The sequence below is a fragment of the Stegostoma tigrinum genome, chromosome 2, assembly GCF_030684315.1.
Source record: "Stegostoma tigrinum isolate sSteTig4 chromosome 2, sSteTig4.hap1, whole genome shotgun sequence".
Taxonomy (NCBI): Eukaryota; Metazoa; Chordata; class Chondrichthyes; order Orectolobiformes; family Stegostomatidae; genus Stegostoma; species Stegostoma tigrinum.
Window position 1 is genome coordinate 141,504,236 of NC_081355.1, and position 21,852 is coordinate 141,526,087.

General features: G+C 47.0%; 1 protein-coding gene across 1 annotated transcript; it reads left to right on the forward strand.

Annotated features, from left to right (window-relative positions):
• The first annotated feature begins 4,039 nt into the window (after positions 1-4,039).
• On the forward strand, positions 4,040-21,565 carry shha (sonic hedgehog signaling molecule a). The gene is made up of 3 exons (XM_048523829.2): positions 4,040-4,786; positions 9,265-9,526; positions 19,517-21,565. Exons 1-3 carry the CDS (start codon positions 4,490-4,492, stop codon positions 20,212-20,214), a joined length of 1,257 nt encoding a protein of 418 aa, XP_048379786.1. The 5' UTR covers positions 4,040-4,489; the 3' UTR covers positions 20,215-21,565.
• The last annotated feature ends 287 nt before the right edge of the window (positions 21,566-21,852 follow it).

A 21,852-nucleotide genomic window follows, 5' to 3' on the forward strand; every position in this document is an offset into this window, starting at 1 on the left:
TGTAACTGTTGTCTTCATTTCTGATTTAGTTCTTTATAGTGCAGCGTCAAATAATTTTCGGAGACCTTTAAGGTGAACATCAGATAAATTAATCGATCTGGCAATCTCCATATTCAGTTAGTTATCCGTCGTGTGTCCCTGCCTGTATGTTACTGTCCCTCGCTGACTACATTTGATGCTGCCATTCCCTATGCCTGACTGTCGTTGTTTTACTACGTCTGTCTCTGGCTGTCTTCGTCTCTGTCAATATGCCTGTCCTTGTGGGTGAATGTCACTAGCCGTATGCTTGTTGCTATCTCTTTGTGTCTCTTGTTGCCCGTTTGTGTCTATTCCTGCCCAGGTCTGTCACCACTTATTAGTCTGTCTGCCCATCACTATCTACCTGTTTATCGATATCCGTCTATGTACCTGCCCCTGTGTGACTGTGTGCAACGTAAAGACCAGCATGTACCTGCAGGGCTGAACGGCCAGTAGCTGCCAGAGGAAATGGTAGAGGCGGACACAATTACAATATTTAAAAGGCATTTAAATGAATTTAAATGAATGAGCAAGGTTTGGAGGGATATGGACCAAAAGCATGTAAAGGGGTCTAGTTAACTTTAGGATATCTGGCCGGCATGGACGTGTTAAACTGAAGTGTCTGTTTTGTGCTATATGAACTATGTAAAACGTGCAAAAAGCAATTCTATGTAGAGCTTTTCACATCCGCAGGACGTACTGAAGCGATTCAGAGATAGCAGATAGGTTAAAGATTCAATAAAACATGAATGCTTTAAGTCAAGTTGTGGACTCCAATAGACTAGCGGTTCAGGAAGGCAACAGTCACTTTCTTGACAACAGTTAGGGCAGAGTGATAAATGCTGGCCCAGGCAGCGAAATATGCACTCACATCCTGAATAAATTTCTTAAAACCTGGGTGATTGGGTAGTTTTGGGCTTGCGGTGCCTTTACAGGTTTAACATTTTCAAACCAGCTTTCGGCAATGACAGAGACTCGTGTGGTTCCCCAGTCACTGCGATGAATGTGTTTGAGTGACTCTGCCTCATCTGGAGATATCCCTTCTGGTATCAGGGGTGTTGCTTTTGAATGAAAGGCTCGGGTTTGTATCATTGGGAATAAGTGATCTGAGGAAGGACCACTGAACATCCCTGCGGGGTACAGTCTGGCCGAGATACCTGATGCTGCCATGTCACCTGCTGAACATAGTCTGTCAAAGATCCGAATGAAATGCACCCGATTCTACATATGATGAGAGTTGCAAAGTATTTCTTTGCCGTAAGTTTTTTTGCATTGTTTACAGTAACCCATAGCAACACGATCATACATTTAGCCATTGGAATTCCACTTGGGTCGCTGTTTCTTTAACAAATAAAGCGATTCCCAGAAAGGTTTTTCAGGATTTTTTTCGGGAGGGGAGGGGACTTGCAGGGCAGGACAGTTTAACTGGCTCTTATTTGTAATATCCCTCAGGATTACAACCCGTGGAGTCGATATATAAAGCCTCTAATTACCAGGTCTTTCTTTTACGGGGAAAGTTCCCCACTGTTAAATCAGCCAGTAGAGCATGCAGTAATATAAACAAGTCGTTCCTATTTTATTATTGTTTTTGTTATTATTGAGGTTGTTAAAATAAAAGGCTTGTGCGATCGCTTCCTCGGACAAGCTTCGAGCATTTTTTTGTTCCCCCCCCCCGCAAAAAAAGGCGGGCGCGGATGCCCCAGATTGGTCACAACTTGTGATAAAGTTTCTACTCTCAACGCCGCAGTAGTTGCCTTGTTTTGATACTATCCAGCGATTGTTTCTTTCGCTTTAAAGGAAGTTTTGCCACTAAGATGAAAGCAACGGGGTGTTTGTATATGCTTGTGTGTGTGTGTGTGTGTGTGTGTGTGTGTTTTAAGGGATTCATAAAGAAAATGGACAAACTGGAATGCGCTGCTGATACTCGGTTTTAATCGGGAAAATCGACAGGTGACACGTCCCACATCAAAGATTTCCAAAGTTTTTGTTTCGCTCGCCACACGCACGCGGTCTGGCAGCAAAACATGCTCGGTGCAAAGACAACCCAGGGCGATTCCAAATCATTCGCTATTCAGTGCAAATGAACCCAGGAAGAATTCAAAATCAGACTTTTCCCCAGTGAGATCCAGAACGATAGGGAGAATAGATGCTTGATGTCCTCTCGGAGTGAGAAGCAATAATTTCATTCCTTTCCAAATTTCGGAGGGGTTAGGCGGTGGTGGGGTGGGGGTGTTTGTAAGACCCTAAGAAGGAAGGTTACAATTCCATAAAAGGGGACCGGGGGCAATTTGGGGAACGAATGCAGAAAAAATGCAGAAAAACGCAAATCGCCTCGAGGATCTCAGACGAAATGTCTCTGATGCGTGTGCAGGTTTCTTTGAAACGTGTTCCTGAGTTTGGTACTTTCTGAATTTGTGTTCCATGTTATTTCGGGAGGTTATTTTAAATGCATGAATATAAAGAAATGCATGAAATAAATCCAATGATGTACATCTCCTACAATAGTCACTTGCTCTACCTTCCCGTAATAAAACTTAAGAGTGCGTGCGATCAAAATTCAGCAAAGCAACTTCCGTCAACGACGCTCATTCTACCTATTTTAGCTGTGCCTGGGAAGGGTATAGTTAAAAGGAAGTCACACTTTGGTTGTGACATCGGAATCCTCTGAATTAGGTTGTGCTCACTTCATCTGTCATGGAGTTCCTTGGTGCCATACAGTGTGTGCCATAGGAAAAGGATGCAAAATCTTGGATTTTTTTTATTTTTGTTGAATAAACTTAGCTGTATGTGAACGTTGTTTTTTTTAATCACTTGGGTGGGGAGGAACGCTCTAACCTTCAGGTGAAATATCTAACACATGGTGGCAAGACGTGCTAAAAGATCCCATTGAATAGCTTCACTGCAGGTCAGGCATAATGTTGTCCTGACTTCACCTTACGTGCTACATTGCCAAGGCCACACAAATCCTGGGACACACTCGCTATAGCATGTAGCCTTTCCGTATACTTGGAGTGGGATAAAAAAAAGTATCTTGTGTCGTCGTTGGTACGTCGCATGAGATGGGAATGAATTTAAAATCATCCTTTCCGCGCTGTTCAATCGCTGTCAAACTGCATTCGCAAATGTCATTCTGCTCTCCTCACCCCATTCCGAATGCACTAGTCCCCTGCGGTCACCTATAAAAAGGCGAATTGCAGACACAGTAAAGGGAAAAGAGAAAAGGGCCGAGCGAAGTAAGTTTTCGGTCGTATACTTCAGTACCCAGGCAGCCAACTTGTTCTTTTGCTTAATCCAAGAGGAGGAGGTGGTCAACTCGTTTTCAGTTAGTAATTTCTAGTCTGATTTACCGGGGTATTTTGAGATGGGACATTAAATGATGCATTTCCCATCTTGGTGTTTTTATTTGCAGCAAATGTCTGGATGGTAGAATACTGACCAAGAGACTATTGGAAGTGTTTTCTTCGCCTACCAGCATGTTACACCCACCGAATTCGAAAATAATAACGTGTCCACTTTATCTAACGGTTCATAGTTCAACTTTCCATCAGAAATTAACATCCGTGGGCTCCCCAGGCTGAAGAGATGTCAAATAGACAGATTGTGCAGTTTGAGGGGGGGGGGGGAGAAAAACTTTGGTCTTAGCGGCTGCTCATTTAACTTTACATAAGAGGACAAAATTCTGATTTCAATGGAAAATTAAGTTTATCTGAAATATCAACAAGGAAAAGGTGCAGAAATAAACACTTTATTTGTTGCCATTTATGCATTTGCCATTGTTGCATGCGGCGGAGTTTCTCTAAACAAAAACATCTTTAGCTAAGGGATATGTTGCGCCCGATGGCAGCTGTTAACAAGACCGTCCTTACAAATGCGGACAATTTCGGGAACTTCGATCGGCGATTCGCTCCGCCGTTCCGTATGTCAAGTCGCGGAGACTTTACGCTCAAGTCAATCAGCGGCGGCGAATTGATTTGCATTTCCAAGGCGGGGCAGACGTGGCAATAAAAACAAGTTGTAATTGATGTTTTCATAACGAGAAGCAGTCCTCCTCCCGCTCCTGATACGCTAGACCTCAGGTGAATTTTCGGAAATTGTTGGTTTTGGTGAGAGACATCAGAAGCTTGTAGCTGCCGGCTGGCCAATCAGATCTCACCGTTGTGCCTTCTGAAGCTATATTACATTGCTGTACAGCCAGTCTCTCTGAAGCGTCTCCAGGTCTCGTATCCTTTAAACAGCATTTAGTCCATTTTTTTTTCCATTCCCCCCCCCCCCCACCTCCACACACACAGATGCACAATCAAGAGAAAAACGCAGTGGAGGCTGCCGATGTGTAACCGTTATCGTGGATCTGAAACGTGCCATTTCAGCACCTGCCTTGTTGGGAATTCGAGGCTAGAAAGGGAGAGAGAGAGAGAGAGAGACGCACGCAGAGAGAGAAAAAGGAACCCCCGAGTGATTGGATTCTGTGGGCATGATGTTGACGAGAATTGTGTTCGTGGGATTGATTTGCTGTTGTCTCGTCTCGCCTGTGAAAGCTTGTGGACCTGGCCGGGGCTACGGGCGGAGGAGACACCCCCGAAAACTAACCCCACTCGGCTACAAGCAATACATCCCCAACGTGGCAGAGAAGACGCTGGGGGCAAGTGGCAGATACGAAGGCAAGATTACCAGGAACTCGGAGAGGTTCAAAGAATTGACACCTAATTACAACCCGGACATTATTTTTAAGGACGAAGAGAACACGGGAGCCGACAGGCTGATGACACAGGTATGGGGGTGGGGGTGCGGGTGCAAATTGCTACGTTTCTCCCTCTCGCCTACCTCATTTCCCTCCTTTTGGGAGTAATTATTTGGACGGTTACGTCCCGCAGGTTACCGAGAAAGCCCGAGGGGCGGGGGGGCCAAAATTGGAGGAAACTTTATGGATTGAATCTTCTCGGGGTTTTTTATTTAGCCTCTTGCTTTCCTATTATCATTCTGTTGGCAAGCAACGCATCTTGAAACTGGGTCTGTGAATGTGTTTACACTTGTCTGTGCCACTGGACTTTGATCTATCACAGTGTACGACAGAGATACTTTCAAGTCAATAGCCACACCGGACCGTCCCTTTGACTTTTTTTTTAATCTCTTTCTCTCAACATCTTGCCGTGTCTCTCCAATTAAAATAGCTCCTGGACCTCGCAGATCTGAGCCGGGATGACTTAATGAGGCTGCCTTTTCTAAATATAGCAAAGAGAGAGAGAGAGGGGAAGGGAGAATCGATCCGTCCTTCCTCCCTTCTCGCTGGCTGTGTATTGACCTGGCGGTTCACATCAACATTTTTATCCTGCGCTGTTGTGTCTGCCGAATATATTGACATTCCCTTTAAGAGGGACGAGTGAGAGTGTTCGGGTCTGCTCGCTTTGCCCCGATCCGCATTTAAAACGGCAACGGGCAAACTGGCAACATCTTTTTAAGGAAGGGCACGATTCAAGGTAATGACAGAGTCAGAGCTAGTCTCTAGGGCCAGGATTAGGCGCTGGGTACCGTGTTGGTGGGGCCCACAGACATTCGTTAGTGGGATTTTAATGTATATCTCCGCGTCTAAAACTCCGCTGTGTATTTAAACCACACATAGAGTGACAACAAAAAATAAGTGGGGGCTTGCAAATTTCCGCACACAGACGCGCCGATATTACCCCTTTAAGCGATTGGAGTGGATTAATGTTTACAAGCAAACGCGTGGAGCTTTCCTGCGCTACAACCGAGCTCCCCAGCACCACGCCCCACCCTTCCCCAATCGCCTTGAGAAGGGGCGCCCGTCTGCACTCAACCTTTGCCGGGATTCACGACAGCGTCTGACCGCCCTTGCTTCATGCTCCGGCAGCGATCGCAAAGTCTCTCTCTCTCGCTCGGTCGCTCTCTCATTCTCTCTCACATCCACATGCACACACGTCTCGAATTTTCAGCTCCACTTCCTCTTCCATTATCGATCACGTACTGATTACGGTTTTATCTTCGCCTCTCCCTCTCTCTGTCCATGACCAGGAGTTATTGCAACTCAATCTCTTTCTGTCATGAACAGAGGGGTGGGAGGGAGGAATGCGAAATAAAATTGCCCTTCGCCTCCAGCTTGGTTCAGAAATCGCTGAATGTGGTTTGAATTCCCCCGGTACCGTCGCTGTGTGGCTACGGAGCCGAGTGAACAGAGCAGGGGAGGATATGTTCTGGGAATAGGCTGCATCTCTACACGGATCCTGCATTAGCTGCCAGCGTTTGAACTTATGACCTTCTGTCGCTGTCTCCGACTCTGAAGCCGTCAGCAACACACACACACGCCCGTGTCGTGCCTGGGTTTCCCCCACCCCCACTCCCTCAGCTTTTTTTAATCTCGAAGGTCAAGTTCAGCTCTCATTGGCAAGTAGCAGCACCCCTTCTCCTCCCTCCCCCAATCTTGCCCCCCGACCGAACCCCTCCGCCCACCGACCCGAAGCCAGCCCTTCCCCGGAGTGAGAAGCCCCAGCCCAGGCCGGGGAATGGATGTTTGAGGCAGAGGATCGAGCAATGGTTTGGGTGGGGGGGGGGGGGGGGGCCGCTGGGGAAGGGGGGCGCAGTAATGGGGTTGATGTAGGGACAGGTGAATGGGGATGGAGGGTGCTGTGTGAATGAGGAACTGCTAGGTGTGGCGTGAATTCACACCATTGCTGCCCCCGATTTGGTTCTTTCCCTGTGGAACTTGGGATTGGTTAGACCGGGGGTAAGGGCTGAGGGATGTACCAACTGAGCCCATAGTTTCTACATTTCACAGCGGCGGCGAGCTGTGGGCATGTATCTGTAGAGTGACTTGGTCTGTCTGTCTCTGTCTCTCAGTTCATTTCCCGATGTCAGTGAGATTGGCTGGACACACGCTCAAACAGCGTCCTGGCTGTACAGAGCGTCCGCCAGGGCTGTCACTCTGCACTGGGCTGCTGGCTGCTCATAACCCGCCTCCAGTCCCCGGCCCAGAAAGGCCCTGAACAGGAGCTGCCCCCCCCCCCCCCCCACCCCGCCGCTTTTCACCGACCTTGTCTCTGGTTCAGGGCCCCGAGATTACGAACTCCCCCGATCCGCTGCTTCTGCACAGAATTTACTTTGTAAAAGGAGTCGCGGTGCTCGACATCTCTTTGAACCTACATTCCCTGCCCGGTTCCCAGTCTGCCGCGGATCTTTGCGCGTTAGTGACCTGATTGAGCTCTCAACGAGGCTGGGACCACTTGCAAAGGGCAACTTGCAGATCATGCGAATGAAGTGTGGGATCTGACTCGGTGCTGGCTGGAATGTGCGTGTGTGTGTATTTGTCCGAATATGTATGTGTATGTGTGTAAGTGTGTGTTGGTATGTGTATGTGTGGGAGGGCTGTATTGTGTATGAGTATGAGCAGAAAGTGACCACGGAGAAGGGGGCATTTGAGGACGCTCTTTCTCTCTGACCCTGTTCTATTCTCGTGATGCATCCATCTCAATCTCATTCCTCCTTCCAATCTCGGTGCTGTCCTCGGCCAAGACGAGACAGACTTGATTTGTTGATGTCCGCTCACCACCTTTTTTTGGCTCGTTTTGCCTCGGATCCTAATGGGGGTGGAGTGATAAACAATGACGCCCAGGCAGAAACGTTCACTGCAGTATCTGGACTGCCCTCAGCGATGTGACACAGTACTGGCTTCTTCAGCGCGATGCCATCAGCGCTGGCAAAGGGCTAGGGAGACAGGCGGCAAGACACCCACCTCTCCCTCTCATATATAAACTAACTCTGTCTTTATTTCATCATCTTCCCCCCCCCCCACCCCCCAAACACACGCACACACACAATCTGTGCTCTCAAAGGGCTTTTGTGGACCCGGATTGGTTTTACACATTGGTCTGGGGCCGTGTATAGTTGCCCTGGAGAAGACCAAACATCCCAGCACCGAATCCACGCCGAGATTAAAGCTAGGAGCTGTAAAACTATATCCTCCTATCTTCCTACTTCCCCTTGTCTGTCCGTACGAGATCAGTGCAGATTTGGCCCAGAACTCGAGTGAAAGTTTTCGGTGTCTATGTATTTGAGGCTTGAAGGGGGGAACCCACAGCTACCAGAATCAATTAACCGGGGGCTCTTGAGACGACTCGCCCTAGCGCCCTATTTTCTCGTAAACCTTTGAGGCTTCTTGAGTAGGGGAGCTGGCTTCCTAAGACCAGCAATTATCAGGGTTTGTCAGAGTTGGTGGTGTGGTGGTGGACACAGAGGTCTGGTTCTCCTTTACCTTTTTCAATTCCACCAGCGAACGATCGAGCTTAGAGAAATTGACGAAAGCGCCGGGTCTGAGGAGGAACACGAGGGTTTGAGTAGGTTATTGATCAGGCTGTAGGCCCTCTCGTGTACAGTACTTTGAGGGTGGAGATCCCGATATTCACATCACTATGAAACTGGTTCTTTAGCCCCTGTGCGCCCGTGTCCTATAAAAGGATCAAATTTATGTTTCATTGAATTTAAGTGTGTATGTAAGGGCACGTGTGTATATGTGTGCATGTTTGTATGTGTGTGTGGGTGTGTAACTGCGTATGTATGTATGTGTCTGTGTGTTTGTTGGTGTGCGTATGGGTGTGTAGGTGTGTATGGGTGTGTAAGTGTGTATGTGTGCGTAAGTGTGTGTATGTTTGGCAATGTGTGCATGTGCGCGAATGTGTGTATGAGTGTGTGCATGTGTGTGTGGATGTATGCACATGTGTGTTTGCGTGTGTTTGTGTGGACACGTATATGTGTATGTGTGTACGTATGTGTGTCTGTGTGTATGTATATGTGAGCTTCTGTATATATGTGTGTGTATGCCCATAGATGTGTATGTATGTGTCTGTATGTTGCAGAGGTGGAGTTGAACCAATATCCTCGGAATATTGACCTGGGATTCTGGTGTATCCGTCCAGTGACAATATATTATGAAGGGATCAGAGGATATACGAGAAAATCGGGAAAAGCTGATTAAATTGCATGATCAACTGCGATCACAGTGAATGGCTTAGCATGCTCGAAGGGCCGAATGGTCGAATCCTGCTTCTGTTTCTATGTCCCTATTTGGCCGATATTGAAGTAAATATCGAGTGTTCCCGTCAATAAATGCTACAGTCTGTTTCGTAACCAAAACGCAATGATGTTGGCCCGGTATGCTCAATGATTTTACCTCTGCCTCTCTCTCTCTCTCTATCTATCTATATATCTATCTATCTATCTTTTCTTTGGCATTCATGGCAGAGGTGTAAAGACAAATTGAATTCCCTGGCGATCTCAGTGATGAACCAATGGCCCGGTGTGAAGCTCAGGGTGACAGAGGGCTGGGACGAAGACGGCCATCACTCGGAGGAGTCGCTGCATTACGAGGGCAGAGCAGTGGACATTACCACCTCGGACCGAGACAGGAGCAAGTACGGCATGTTGGCCAGGCTGGCGGTGGAGGCGGGCTTCGACTGGGTCTACTACGAATCCAAGGCCCACATTCACTGTTCGGTCAAAGCAGGTGAGGGAGCGCTGTAAAGCAAGTGTCCGCCTTTCCCCCTGAAACCCACGCCTCCCCCCTCCCACACACACACACACACACACACACACACTCTAAAAGAAGCGAAAGGTCGGCTGGACTGCTCCTGATGAACATGGCCATATTTCATACCTGCGTTTGCACACTTTTTAATCTCGAGGCACCCCAGGCGCCAGCCATCGCTTCCTGGCACTCCCTGCAGGGGTGGGGGCGCTGAAACATTACAGAGGAGTCCCACTGATGTAGTAATAAATAATGTGGGTCATTAATTCATGGTGAGTGGTAGGAAGGATGCAATAAATGAGGATGCACTCTTAAAGAGGCGATAATCACTGTCCCGGTTCATAATCCAACCATTTAATTTGTTTAGTTTTGATTAATCTCCAGGTCCCCGAACCAAAGTAATAAGAGGTGCCCAGTGTAAGGGCGGAACTTTCAGAGGGTGTCCTGCAGAGGTACATCCCACTGCCAGAGTGTGGACATAGTTTGTGGGTGTCGGACTTTACCTAGCTGGAAGCACTGACAGGCTCCCCGCTTCTCTGCCCTGTTAGGACCAGCCTCCCTGTTAGAGCACTGGACACTGGGAGAGTGGAATTGGCGGGGACTGGGGGAGGGGGGCGATGTTGAAATGGCAAATCTACGTGAGCAAATAAACGTCCCCAATGTTTACCAAAAAGCCAAGCCCGGTTGGTCACTGATCAACAGAGTACTGAAAGAGTGGAGAGCTGACTGACTGCGAAAATTACAGTGTATTCACGCCGAGTTTATCAGGGGTGTCATGTTGGATCGAACAAGCCAAAGAGGTCGCTGTTAACAGTCGCATCTGCACTCAGTTGTGACTGATTGATGTACAAGGAATGGAAACTCTCCTTGCACAGACAAGATAACCAGATCTCTATAGCACCAAAAGACTGCACTAGCCGTTCTAAACAAGTGTCTTGGCAGACACGACTTTGGAACGAAGTGTCAATGAGCGCGGCCAACCCTTTATGAATGTAGTTCCAAGAGCCCTTCAAAATATGAACAATAGCTTAAAATCAAAATCTGAATGTAAGCACCATTCCAATGCACTCTCGAGGTGTGCTAATTAATGATGTTCCCAAGGTAACCCCAGCGCACTTCTGCTACAAGGTATAACTTTCTGAGCGCGGTGTGTTTTAGGTAGCTGGATGTAACTCCGTAGATACGTTATTTTACATACGAACGTTGCAATCGGGGAAAGGATTCCACGATGATATCGTGAGTGATGGACTCTTTACCGGAAATTAGAGAGAGAACTGAGACAAACTTTCGACACAGACTTTGCTGAGTCCTTCATCGTTGCTTTATGGCTTTGCAGATCTTTTGACGATTTTTTTTCCCGTTTGGTTGACTTGTTTGAGTTCGAGCCAAAAGGTGCCCAGCTCCAATCTGCCTGCGAATATTTACCGAACTCTTTTATAGCTATCTGCCTGTCTATTTCTCACACACCACTACAAAGGGCTTCCAGTCGGTAAACGATGTAGCTCAGATGAACAGTCCCTGAGCCTTTCTTTAGTAGACGAGAGCATCCAGTGAATTGGAATTTGCTGCATAGCGAGAGGGGGAGAGTGATAGGCCGATTGGCTTCCGTCTGTGTTTTAAGTGCTCTATGATTTCCAGCTCTGTGTGTCGATGCAATCTTGCTCTCTGAGATGTTGTTTTAGGAACTCAGTCTCTCTCTGTCTCTTTCTCTCACACACATACACACAGACACAAGCGTACATAAAGCTCATTCACCGTACTTGTAACGCCACACATTGTCTTAATAAAGGATTTACCGGGCCCGGGGCAGGCGACAGTAAAGGAGATCTTGAATTAGAGATAAGAGTTCCGTGAAGATTCATCTAAAAGCGAGTGTAATCCCGGGCCTCACTTTAAATTGGAGAGTGTCAAATCTATAACTTAAAATTCTAAACACACCGGCTCATTGCAGTCTGTGTCATGTGGGGCGTGTGACGGAAACCAGGCGGACTATTGGAAAAGACTGTTAGCTCAGTCCCCTATCCGTTTGTTCCGCCACCATTTCATGACGGGGAATCAGATGAGAAGATTATATGCTGTCTGCTGAGGAGAGAAGGAGAGAGAAAAAAAAGCGTTCCGGCGAGGAAGATTCGCTTTCTACATCTGTATTTGCTAAAAGTATGATCCCAGAGATAGGAATGCAAAGAAGAATTGTCTCAAGCCCCTGAATCATTGTCAGACGGGCCGAATGAGAGAAGAGGGCATTGATGATGGGTTGCATCTAAAGGTTATTGGTTATTTAAAATTCAAATACACATCTCGAGTGGCCAGGCAAGACGGAACAGTGCTGTTCCTGTTGTGCAAATACCGGGCTGTTTTCTCTCTCTCTCTCTCTCTTTCGCAAGAGCCTGCATTCTGGCGTGTAGTGTGTGTGTGTGAATTAACACAACAGGAGCTTGTGCACCTGAGCAAACAGCCCAAGAGCTGGGAAAGAAAGTGGAGACGTCCCACTTTTTTTCTCTCTCCAAAGAGTGTCTCCTCCATTAGCAGAATCAGATTGACAATACGGCCCCTTTAGCGGATTTTAATTAGACTGCAATGGACCCAGCCTCACCCCCCTCTTTCACTCTCCCCACCTCGACTCCCACACACTACACAGAGCAGCTTTTCAGATGAGTTTCTGCCGCTATAATTGTCGCCGGCAGCAAACTCACACACAAAATTCGCCAGCACTTCTACCCTGCTTGCAGCTGCCTCTCAGTGTTATCCCACACCTCCGACACTAGTCCGTCCCCAAGCCTTATTTCCAAACAAATCCCCGTCTAGAAAACAACATTTTTTTTCTCTCTCTCTTGCATTTAACCTGTGGCAAGCCTTGCAAATCAGTTGCTTGAAACAGAGGCAGAGAAACTCGTTAACAAATCCATAAAATGTTATTTCCTTTTCTCTCTCTCCTCCCTCATTAATCAGTGACTTCCCGAGAAACAGAATCAGTGCGAGGGCTAGGGCTATGAGATGGTTCCTTCCTTTCTTCAGAACGAAGGCAAATTGCCCCTTGGTTTCTGGTTAATCCAGCGATCCATTTTCCCTCCCATAATTAGCAGTCCAGTTTTCGCAGGCCTGCTTTACTCCTTTATTTCCATTCCTGCTCTACATGCCCGCGTCCTTGAATATCCACCTAAAATACGAGATATTCACATGCAACGGCTTGAGAGTTGCTTTTGAGTGGTATGCTTAGAGCTTCATATTAAAAGGAGATGAATTGACTGCGACTCGTCCGGTAATAGATGTCTTTCTGAAGATTCAACGGTGATCTTCTTCAGAAAAAGGCACTGAAAGGAATAGATAAGTAGATGAGCCCCGAGCAATAAAGAAAGTCGACTCTGCTAAAGAGGAATAACCTGTCATTGCGGTTTAATCAGTACATGGATTATAGAAACTGGAAATATCACCAAACAATTCCGCAACTGATTTGTTCGTTTCTGTCAATCCATTTTCTTACCACTTATTGTATGGAAATGTCTGTCTATCTATCTGTCTTGTTGAGGCTGGTTGCCTCGCCAAGCTGGTTTGTTGTTCCGGCGAGCCAACCAGCCTCAACACCCACAACCCCAGCCACAAATCTACTCCAAAACCTTATCTATCTATCTATCTATCTATCTATCTATCTATCTATCTATCTATTTCTATCTCTCCAACTCTAGCTCTCTATCGATCTCTAACTATCTACTTATTTACATCCATCTTCTTACCTATCTATTTATCTATCTGTGTATCTATCTATCTATCAATCTACCTATCATTTATTTATCTAGACTCAGACGTACATGCGTATATATAGAGCAATGTATTTATCTTCCTACCTTATGCAAATACACAGCACGGCAATACAATGTGTAACGTCAAAAGTGCAAACATAATTCTCGACATCAAAACGTTTTCTTTGGTTTTGACATTCAGTGAACGCTGATGTAACTGCTGATTGGCGTTGAGTCTAAACTCAGGCTGAGCCCTTTCCTTTTAACCAGTACCATGCCGACCCGAAATGCCAACATTTGTTTCACCCCATAGACGTTGCCTGAGCTGCTGAATATTGCCAGCTTTTGTTTGATTTGTCTTTTTATTTTAAGGTGGCATTTCCAGCTGCTGCGGTATTTTGCTTTAGTAGGAACCTAATGTCATTGCATGCCTGGTCGGTCTTGGGGCTGTGATTCATAACCGCCTGCTGAAAATTAGAGCTTTCTTTTATAAATACAGACTAAGTTAAAGTGGTATACTCGGATGGGTTATTTAGTGAACCCTGCCCTGTCTGACCCTGTCGTGACTTCCCCAATATCTCATTGTCCGTGTCATGTTCCCATTTCCCAGGCTTACCCCGAACCCCTACAATTTAACACAAAAACTCTCTCACACAGTTAATAATGTATTCAATAAACGGGTGAGACCACTCGAGAGTTAGGGATGTATATGCAGAAATGAGGAAACGCTAAGTGAGCCCGAGCTAAAGCGAAGGTAAAGCGCCGATTTTGCTCTCTAGATGAGATGGCTTAAAAGAAGGAGGGGGAGGTGCAGGAAGGGCTGCTACTATCCACAGACCCTCTCACTCAAGAATCTAGGAATTATGTTCAGTTTTGATGATCAAATTCAGGATGGATATATTGGCCTTCCAAGGGTGGAAGCATGGATTCATTAGAAAGCGGGTCTGCTAGATATCAATTCTACGCGGATGCGGTTTTGTATTGCCTCCAGCGCGAATGGCGTAGCGCTAGGGTTGTGATGCTCAAAGGAGTGATCGGATAAACAGAGAGAAACCATTTCCTCTGCGGGTGGTGGTACTAGCACGGAAATGGTGATGGAGGGAAAGCAGGCCAATGTAATCCTGGTAAAGATGGGCTCTAATCCCATTGGATGGACGAACAGGCTTGAGGGGCCGAAATGGCCTCCTTTTCCTTTATGTTCTTGTGCTACATTGTACCTGCTTGAGATAACACGGTGAGCAAGAGATATGGGATCCGGGTCGATAGCTAGTTAAAACTGTCCCTTTCATTTTTCCCTCAATGAGTCAAGGATGTGGTGCTGGTGTCACTGGGCAAGAACCCCGCAGACTAATGAAAACCAAAAGAACTGCCGATGCTGTAAATCAGGAACAAAAACAAAGTTGCTGGAAAAGCTCAATAGGTCTGGCAGCATCTGTGAAGGAGAAAACAGAGTTAACGTTTCGGGTCTAGTGACCCTTCCCCAGATCTGCTGAGCTTTTCCAGCAACTTTGTTTTTGTGCCCACAGACTAATGTTCTAGGATCAAGAGCTGAATCCAATCACAGCAGATGATGACATTTAAGCTCATTTAAGACCTGGAATAAAATGCTAATAGGGCCAAGTGATTATCGTTTAAACCCCATCTCGTTCATTCATGTCCTTTAGAAAAGGAAATTTTACCCCGTAAGTGTGACTGCAGGTCCATAGCAAGGTGGACGTCAAATACTGGCCGAGTCGGTGACACCCACACTCACATACCACGGGGTATGTTTAAAATTGAAAGCAAATTTAAAAGCAAAACGCAGCTAGCGTGTGATTGTTGCATGAGCACGGAAGGCCTACCTGCAGAGCCGGATGCAATTTGATCTCTTGTTTTAGGAGATAAAATGACTGGAGGTTGTCCAGTCCCAGAGGATGCAGAATTCGGAGGTTTGAAGAAGGCAGCCTATTTGGCTTATTCTCACGGAAAAGCAGGAAGATGTAGGGAGAAGCGGGGGAAAGTGTCTGTTGGAGGAGGTTTTACCTGAGGAAAGTATTTTTGTGAAACTCGTGAGCAAAGTATTCAGGGGTCACTAGGTTTTTTTCAGAGTTCAGGCAAAACTCCATTTGGTCAGATACTAACAGAATAAACTGCCCCAAATCGGTTGGATTCATGCTAAATAGACGGAAGTCTGCAGGGGCGGTTCGGCAGGGCACTGAACGTAAACCAAAACTCTTAGTTCCTGAACTGCTGCTGCGTGCAACAACTGAAGTGAACTTAAAGCGGTCTGCCAGCTGTACCCATCCGAAAACGATGCCGTCAGTGTGATGCAGAGAAAGACATTACCTACAGTTGTCTTTCTGTTTATTGCTGTACATTGATGTGATTGATCAATGGGAATTGAAATCTGAGAGAAGGTCACTTGCTGTTGGCTATGAAGTAGTGGTTTATACCCAGGGTTCTTAGTCTCTCTCTCTCTCTCTCTTTGACAGTTTGGAGGGTCTTGCCACCCACTTCCAGCCAGTTACCTCAAAATGCCAGAGATAATGGGAACTGCAGATGCTGGGGAATTCCAAGATAATAAAATGTGAGGCTGGATGAACACAGCAGGCCCAGCAACATCTCAGGAGCACAAAAGCTGACGTTTCGGGCCTAGACCCTTCATCAGAGAGGGGGATGGGGAGAGGGAACTGGAATAAACAGGGAGAGAGGGGGAGGCGGACCGAAGATGGAGAGAAAAGAAGATAGGTGGAGAGGAGAGTATGGGTGGGGAGGTAGGGAGGGGATAGGTCAGTCCAGGGAAGACGGACAGGTCAAGGAGGTGGGATGAGGTTAGTAGGTAGATGGAGGTGCGGCTTGGGGTGGGAGGAAGGGATGGGTGAGAGGAAGAACCGGTTAGGGAGGCAGAGACAGTTTGGACTGGTTTTGGGATGCAGTGGGTGGGGGGGAAGAGCTGGGCTGGTTGTGTGGTGCAGTGGGGGGAGGGGACGAACTGGGCTGGTTTAGGGATGCAGTGGGCACATTCCTCACACCCCGCCCCCGCCACAACCGCCCTAAGAGGATCCCCCTCGTTCTCACACACCACCCTACCAACCTCCGGATACAACGCATCATCTTCCGACACTTTCGCCATTTACAATCCGACCCCACCACCCAAGACATTTTTCCATCCCCACCCCTGTCTGCTTTCCGGAGAGACCACTCTCTCCGTGTCTCCCTTGTTCGCTCCACACTGCCCTCCAACCCCACCACACCCGGCACCTTCCCCTGCAACCGCTGGAAATGCTACACTTGCCCCCACACCTCCTCCCTCACCCCTATCCCAGGCCCCAAGATGACATTCCACATTAAGCAGAGGTTCACCTGCACATCTGCCAATGTGGTATACTGCATCCATTGTACCCGTGCGCCTTTTCTACATTGGGGAAACCAAGCGGAGGCTTGGAGACCGCTTTGCAGAACACCTCCGCTTAGTTCGCAACAAACAACTGCACCTCCCAGTCGCAAACCATTTCCACTCCTCCTCCCATTCTCTGGATGACATGTCCATCATGGGCCTCCTGCAGTGCCACAATGATGCCACCCGAAGGTTGCAGGAACAGCAACTCATATTCCGCCTGGGAACCCTGCAGCCTAATGGTATCAATGTGGACTTCACCAGTTTCAAAATCTCCCCTTCCCCTACTGCATCCCTAAACCAGCCCAGTTCGTCCCCTCCCCACTGCACCACACAACCAGCCCAGCTCTTCCCCTCCACCCACTGCATCCCAAAACCAGTCCAACCTGTCTCTGCCTCCCTAACCGGTTCTTCCTCTCACCCATCCCTTCCTCCCACCCCAAGCCGCACCCCCATCTCCTACCTACTAACCTCATCCCACCTCCTTGACCTGTCCGTTTTCCCTGGACTGACCTATCCCCTCCTTACCTCCCCACCTATACTCTCTCCACCTATCTTCTTTTCTCTCCATCTTCGGTCCGCCTCCCCCTCTCTCCCTATTTATTCCAGTTCCCTCTCCCCATCCCCCTCTCTGATGAAGGGTCTAGGCCCGAAACGTCAGCTTTTGTGCTCCTGAGATGCTCCTTGGCCTGCTGTGTTCATCCAGCCTCACATTTTATTACCTCAAAATGCCGCCCTCTTTAATGCTATAAGTACTGGGACAAACAGCAAACAGACATAAAAAATCAACCGCACAAGCAAAATACTGCGGATGCTGGGTTTCTGAAATGAGTAAGACATGTTGATAAATAGTCAGCAGATCGGGCAACACCGATAAAGGGTAGAACAGAGAGCAAACTTTCGATGAATTCTGAAAACTGCTTATTGACCAGAAGCGTTAGCCCATTTGGGCTCGATTTTAACCCATTCAAAAACCAGCGTTACAATCGAGCCACGAGCTCTGTTTCTGTCGCCGGCGCTGCTGCCTGGTATTTCTAGCATTTAATGCATGACGAGGTATTCTTGCTGGTTGGTAGCTGTAGTGTTTAGAAGCGTGGCCTACGCGAGTGTCCAAAGACGCTGGTGTCGAGCGTGAGGCAATGATTCAATGTGAACTTTAAGACTGCGAGCCTACAACTTAAAATGAACGGACTCAACTAGGAGCATCCCTGGATGTGAAGGCTGGGAGACCAGCTTAAAAAGACAGAGGATTGATTCACAACTCCGCGCACCACATCCCGGTTAAGCCCATAGTACAACCCAAGACCCTGTAATCCTTGATTCACCTACTGATCAATAACCTATTTTAGCCTCAAATACACACGGGAGTCTGCCCCCACAGCTCTCTGCAGCAAGGAGTTCCAAAGACTCATGACCCTCAGAGAGTGCACATGTAGATTACAAGAGCACTTTAAGGGCCGTTCAGAGAAGGTTCACCAGGTTGTTCCCCGGTATGGGGGGGGGGGGATAATTTTAGAACAAAGGTTATCCCCGGGGATAATGGGAACTGCAGATGTTGGAGAATCCGAGATAACGAAGTGTGGAGCTGGGTGGACACACTAGCACCTTCGGAGCTGGAAAGCTGACGTTTCTGGTCTAGACCCTTCATCAGAAATGGGAGAGGGGAAGGGGGTTCTGAAATAAATAGGGAGGGGGGGAGGTGGATAGAAGATGGATGGAAGAGAAGATAGGGGGGAGAGGAGACCGACAAAGGTTATCCCCGGGTTGTGTTCACAGGATGATAGGAATTCCTGTACGCCTAGAAGCTGCCCTTTGGCCAGACTCAACCCTGTCTACTTAGTTTGTGACAGAGAGCGGGCGGGCACACCTAGAATAATGTTAGAGTCGATTTCAGGTTCCGATTGCGCTGCAGCTGTTAAAACTTCTAATGTCTTACGGAAGAGGAATGCGTGGATCGGAACTGTACCGCCATCTCCCGAGCGCAGTGAGTTAATACGCCGAGGGAAGCAAGCGCTCGTCTCCCAACAAAAAGTTCAATGTTTGACGCTGTTTTGATGTTACGATTAAGTGGTAGGGCGGGCACAAAACGTTTTACCGCGTCCAAAGATCGACTGAACACCGGAATAAGAGGCCCTTTTGTGGGGCAGTGTTATTGTCACTGTCCTTGTCAAATCCTACCTGTTTCAGAGGTGTATAATACCTCTGAACAGGTCGTTTAGAAAAATAGAAAAACGTTAAACTAAATAGGGGATGCTGGAAATCTGAAGCAAACAGACAATGATGGAGGAACTCGGCAGGTCTGGCAGTTTCTATGGGCAGAGAAATTTCTCGGTGACCTTATGTAGCCTGGTCCATGTTGGGGAGTTACTGGGCACTGTGTCAAGGCAAATTGGCATCGCGCAGGGTTACCAAGGCATTGTACATTAGCAACATTAGCAAGGCACCTGGATGGGTACGTGAATAGCAAGCGTTTAGAGGGATCTGGGCCAAATGCTGACGAATGGAACTAGATTAATTTAGGAAATCTGGTCGGCATGGATGAGTTGGACCGAAGGGTCTGTTTCAGCGCTGTGCAAATCTATAACACTAAGACCTCTGTTAAAGTGAGGGATTTGCCCCCTCGCCAATGGTAGGCTGGATTGGCTATTGGCACCTGGGGTGGGGGTGTGGGTGTGTTTGGGGGCTAAGCCAGAAAATGGCCATCCTGCTGTTAGCCATGATGTCCATTGTCTTCTGCGTTGTCTGACTATGAACAGCTTGCTTGATGCCTCCGTTAACACAGTTCCCCCGCATCATTCTCAACAATGTTTTCTCTCCCCACTCTCCTCCCGGCCCTTTCCCTTTCTTCTCCTATAGAAAACTCAGTTGCTGCCAAGTCTGGAGGCTGCTTTCCAGCTTCAGCTCGAGTGAGCCTGGAGAACGGTTCCACGAAAGCGGTGAAGGATCTGAGAGCGGGAGACCGTGTGCTGGCGGCGGACAGTGAAGGCAGGCTGTTCTACACCGACTTTATCATGTTCCTGGACAGATCCCGGGAGGCCACCAAGGTTTTCCACGTGATCGAGACTCGGCAGCCCCGGAGGAAGCTGCCCCTCACTGCGGCTCACTTGCTGTTCGCCGGGCCGCGGCGGCGGAACCCGGGACAGCCCCAGTTCCGAGCCATTTTCGCCAGCAACGTGAAGCCCGGGCATCTGGTCTACGTGCCGGACGGAAACGGCCAGCGGCTGCGGGCTGCCACCGTCCAGAAGGTTTATTTGGAGGAGATGGAAGGGGCTTACGCTCCACTGACTGACCAGGGCACCCTCGTGGTCAACCAGGTCCTGGCCTCTTGCTATGCCGTGATAGAGGATCACGCACTGGCCCACTGGGCGTTCTTGCCTGTTAGAATGAGTTACGCGGCCAAGTCCTTATTTTCACTCAGTGACCCATTCGCAGCCAACAGTACTGTCCAGGAAGACGGCGTCCACTGGTACTCCAACGCTTTGTATCAAATAGGCAGATGGGTTTTGGACGAGGCATCCATTCACCCACTGGGAATGACATTGGACTCCAGCTGAAATCTTTTTTACAGCAAGGGGGAAACTCACCCTAGATGAAACTTTTACAATGAACCACACACACACACACACACACACACACACACAAAGAAATCAAGTACAATTTCAGTTGAGACCCGTGTTGTTGTTGTTGGGGATTTGGGGGAATATTTATTTCGTTTGCATTTGTATTTTCTCTCATTGTCTGTTTGTTTCTGCTTTTTTGTTTGTTTGTTAATCCTTTATCCAAAACAAACCTGGAACTTCGAGGGCCTTAAAAAGAAACTCCTTTGATAATTTATTCCCACATGAACCTCTCTTTGACCCCAGCAGAAAGAAAATAATTTTGTGTGGTCGAACAAGGAGCGCAGAATATATTTTTCTACAAAGTCTGATATCGTGAAACATTTCAGAGTCGTCAGCAACGAGTTCCCTTTGGACCATCGACGCATCTAATCTTGTGTTCCGCTCTCACATTTTCTTGCTCTTGTTTTCTCTTTCTGGACAAAGTTACGCTACGTTGGGGGTCCATAAATTATATTTTTATACACAGAATTGTAAATTAGATTTTGGAGAGATCATTACTTAACTGAATCACAATTCGTTATTTGAAATAGTGTAAAATACGAGAATATATTATTTTAATTTAAAATCTAGGTGCAAAAAATATAACGTTTTGACCATCCCAGTTACTTTTTTTTTGTTTGTTTCTTGTTAAACGTGCTATTTTGTAAGCCCAGATGTGTTGCGATTAATGTTTGGGCGCCAGAAAAAGAAAGACTGTTGTCCATTTAATACATAATGGCGCCTTTATCACTTCCATCTGGGACTGAATTCTATGGGAAGAAATTATTTTTTAAAAGCGAGGAAACTTGAGAAAGAATATTAACATTCTAATGAAAATAGTAGTTTGTACAAAGTTTTTTGCATACGAATTAAAATTCGACAAAACAGCTGTAAATTTACTAAACCGTATTATTTGCATATTTTGTAATAGTTTAATACAGTAGTTTTATAATATAGAAATGTGCCAAAATGCTCTCTTTGAATATTATTAAAATATACAGCATTTCAAGTACACTGAATTTTTGATTCAAAAGAGGAAGTGAATGACTTTGTGTACAGATACCTTAAAATATTTTGCAAAGTTAGAAGAGATATTTATGTTCTTGTGTCACCCACTGTAAGTCTACCATATTCTGAGGCGGAATGGTTGTAATACAACAGTTGGACAATTTCGTTCAATCATTCTGAGACTTTAAAAGAAAAGCTATGACTGAAACATTGGCTGTGGCAGAGGTAACGCTTGCGAACAACAAACATTTTATTTCCTCAGCGCTGCTTTTGTTTTTGAACAACATTTTTATAAAAATAAAAATTCTCAGAAACCTGATGTAACTACTACATTGGAGAAGGAGGCTTGTTTGAATATATTAACGGCAAAATTCTTTTTTCATATAGTTTACGGATGCACCTCCTTCCTTGGATACACACGTGGATTGCTGAGAAATGTAACAAAGATTTGTGCGTGATATTCCTAAATGACGGTGATGTAATGCCGGTAGCATGTCCTCCCCCACCACCCCCCACACCACCCCACCTTTTTCTTTCACCGGTATCGTCGGCATGGACAGGTTTTCCTTTCCCTCAGTGTGCCCC

Coding starts and splice junctions, on each gene's coding strand:
- shha (XM_048523829.2), top strand. CDS start 4,490: ATGATGTTGACGAGAATTGTGTTCGTGGGATTGATTTGCTGTTGTCTC. Junction 4,787..9,264: donor CCGACAGGCTGATGACACAG/GTATGGGGGTGG, acceptor CATTCATGGCAG/AGGTGTAAAGACAAATTGAA. Junction 9,527..19,516: donor TCACTGTTCGGTCAAAGCAG/GTGAGGGAGCGC, acceptor CTTCTCCTATAG/AAAACTCAGTTGCTGCCAAG.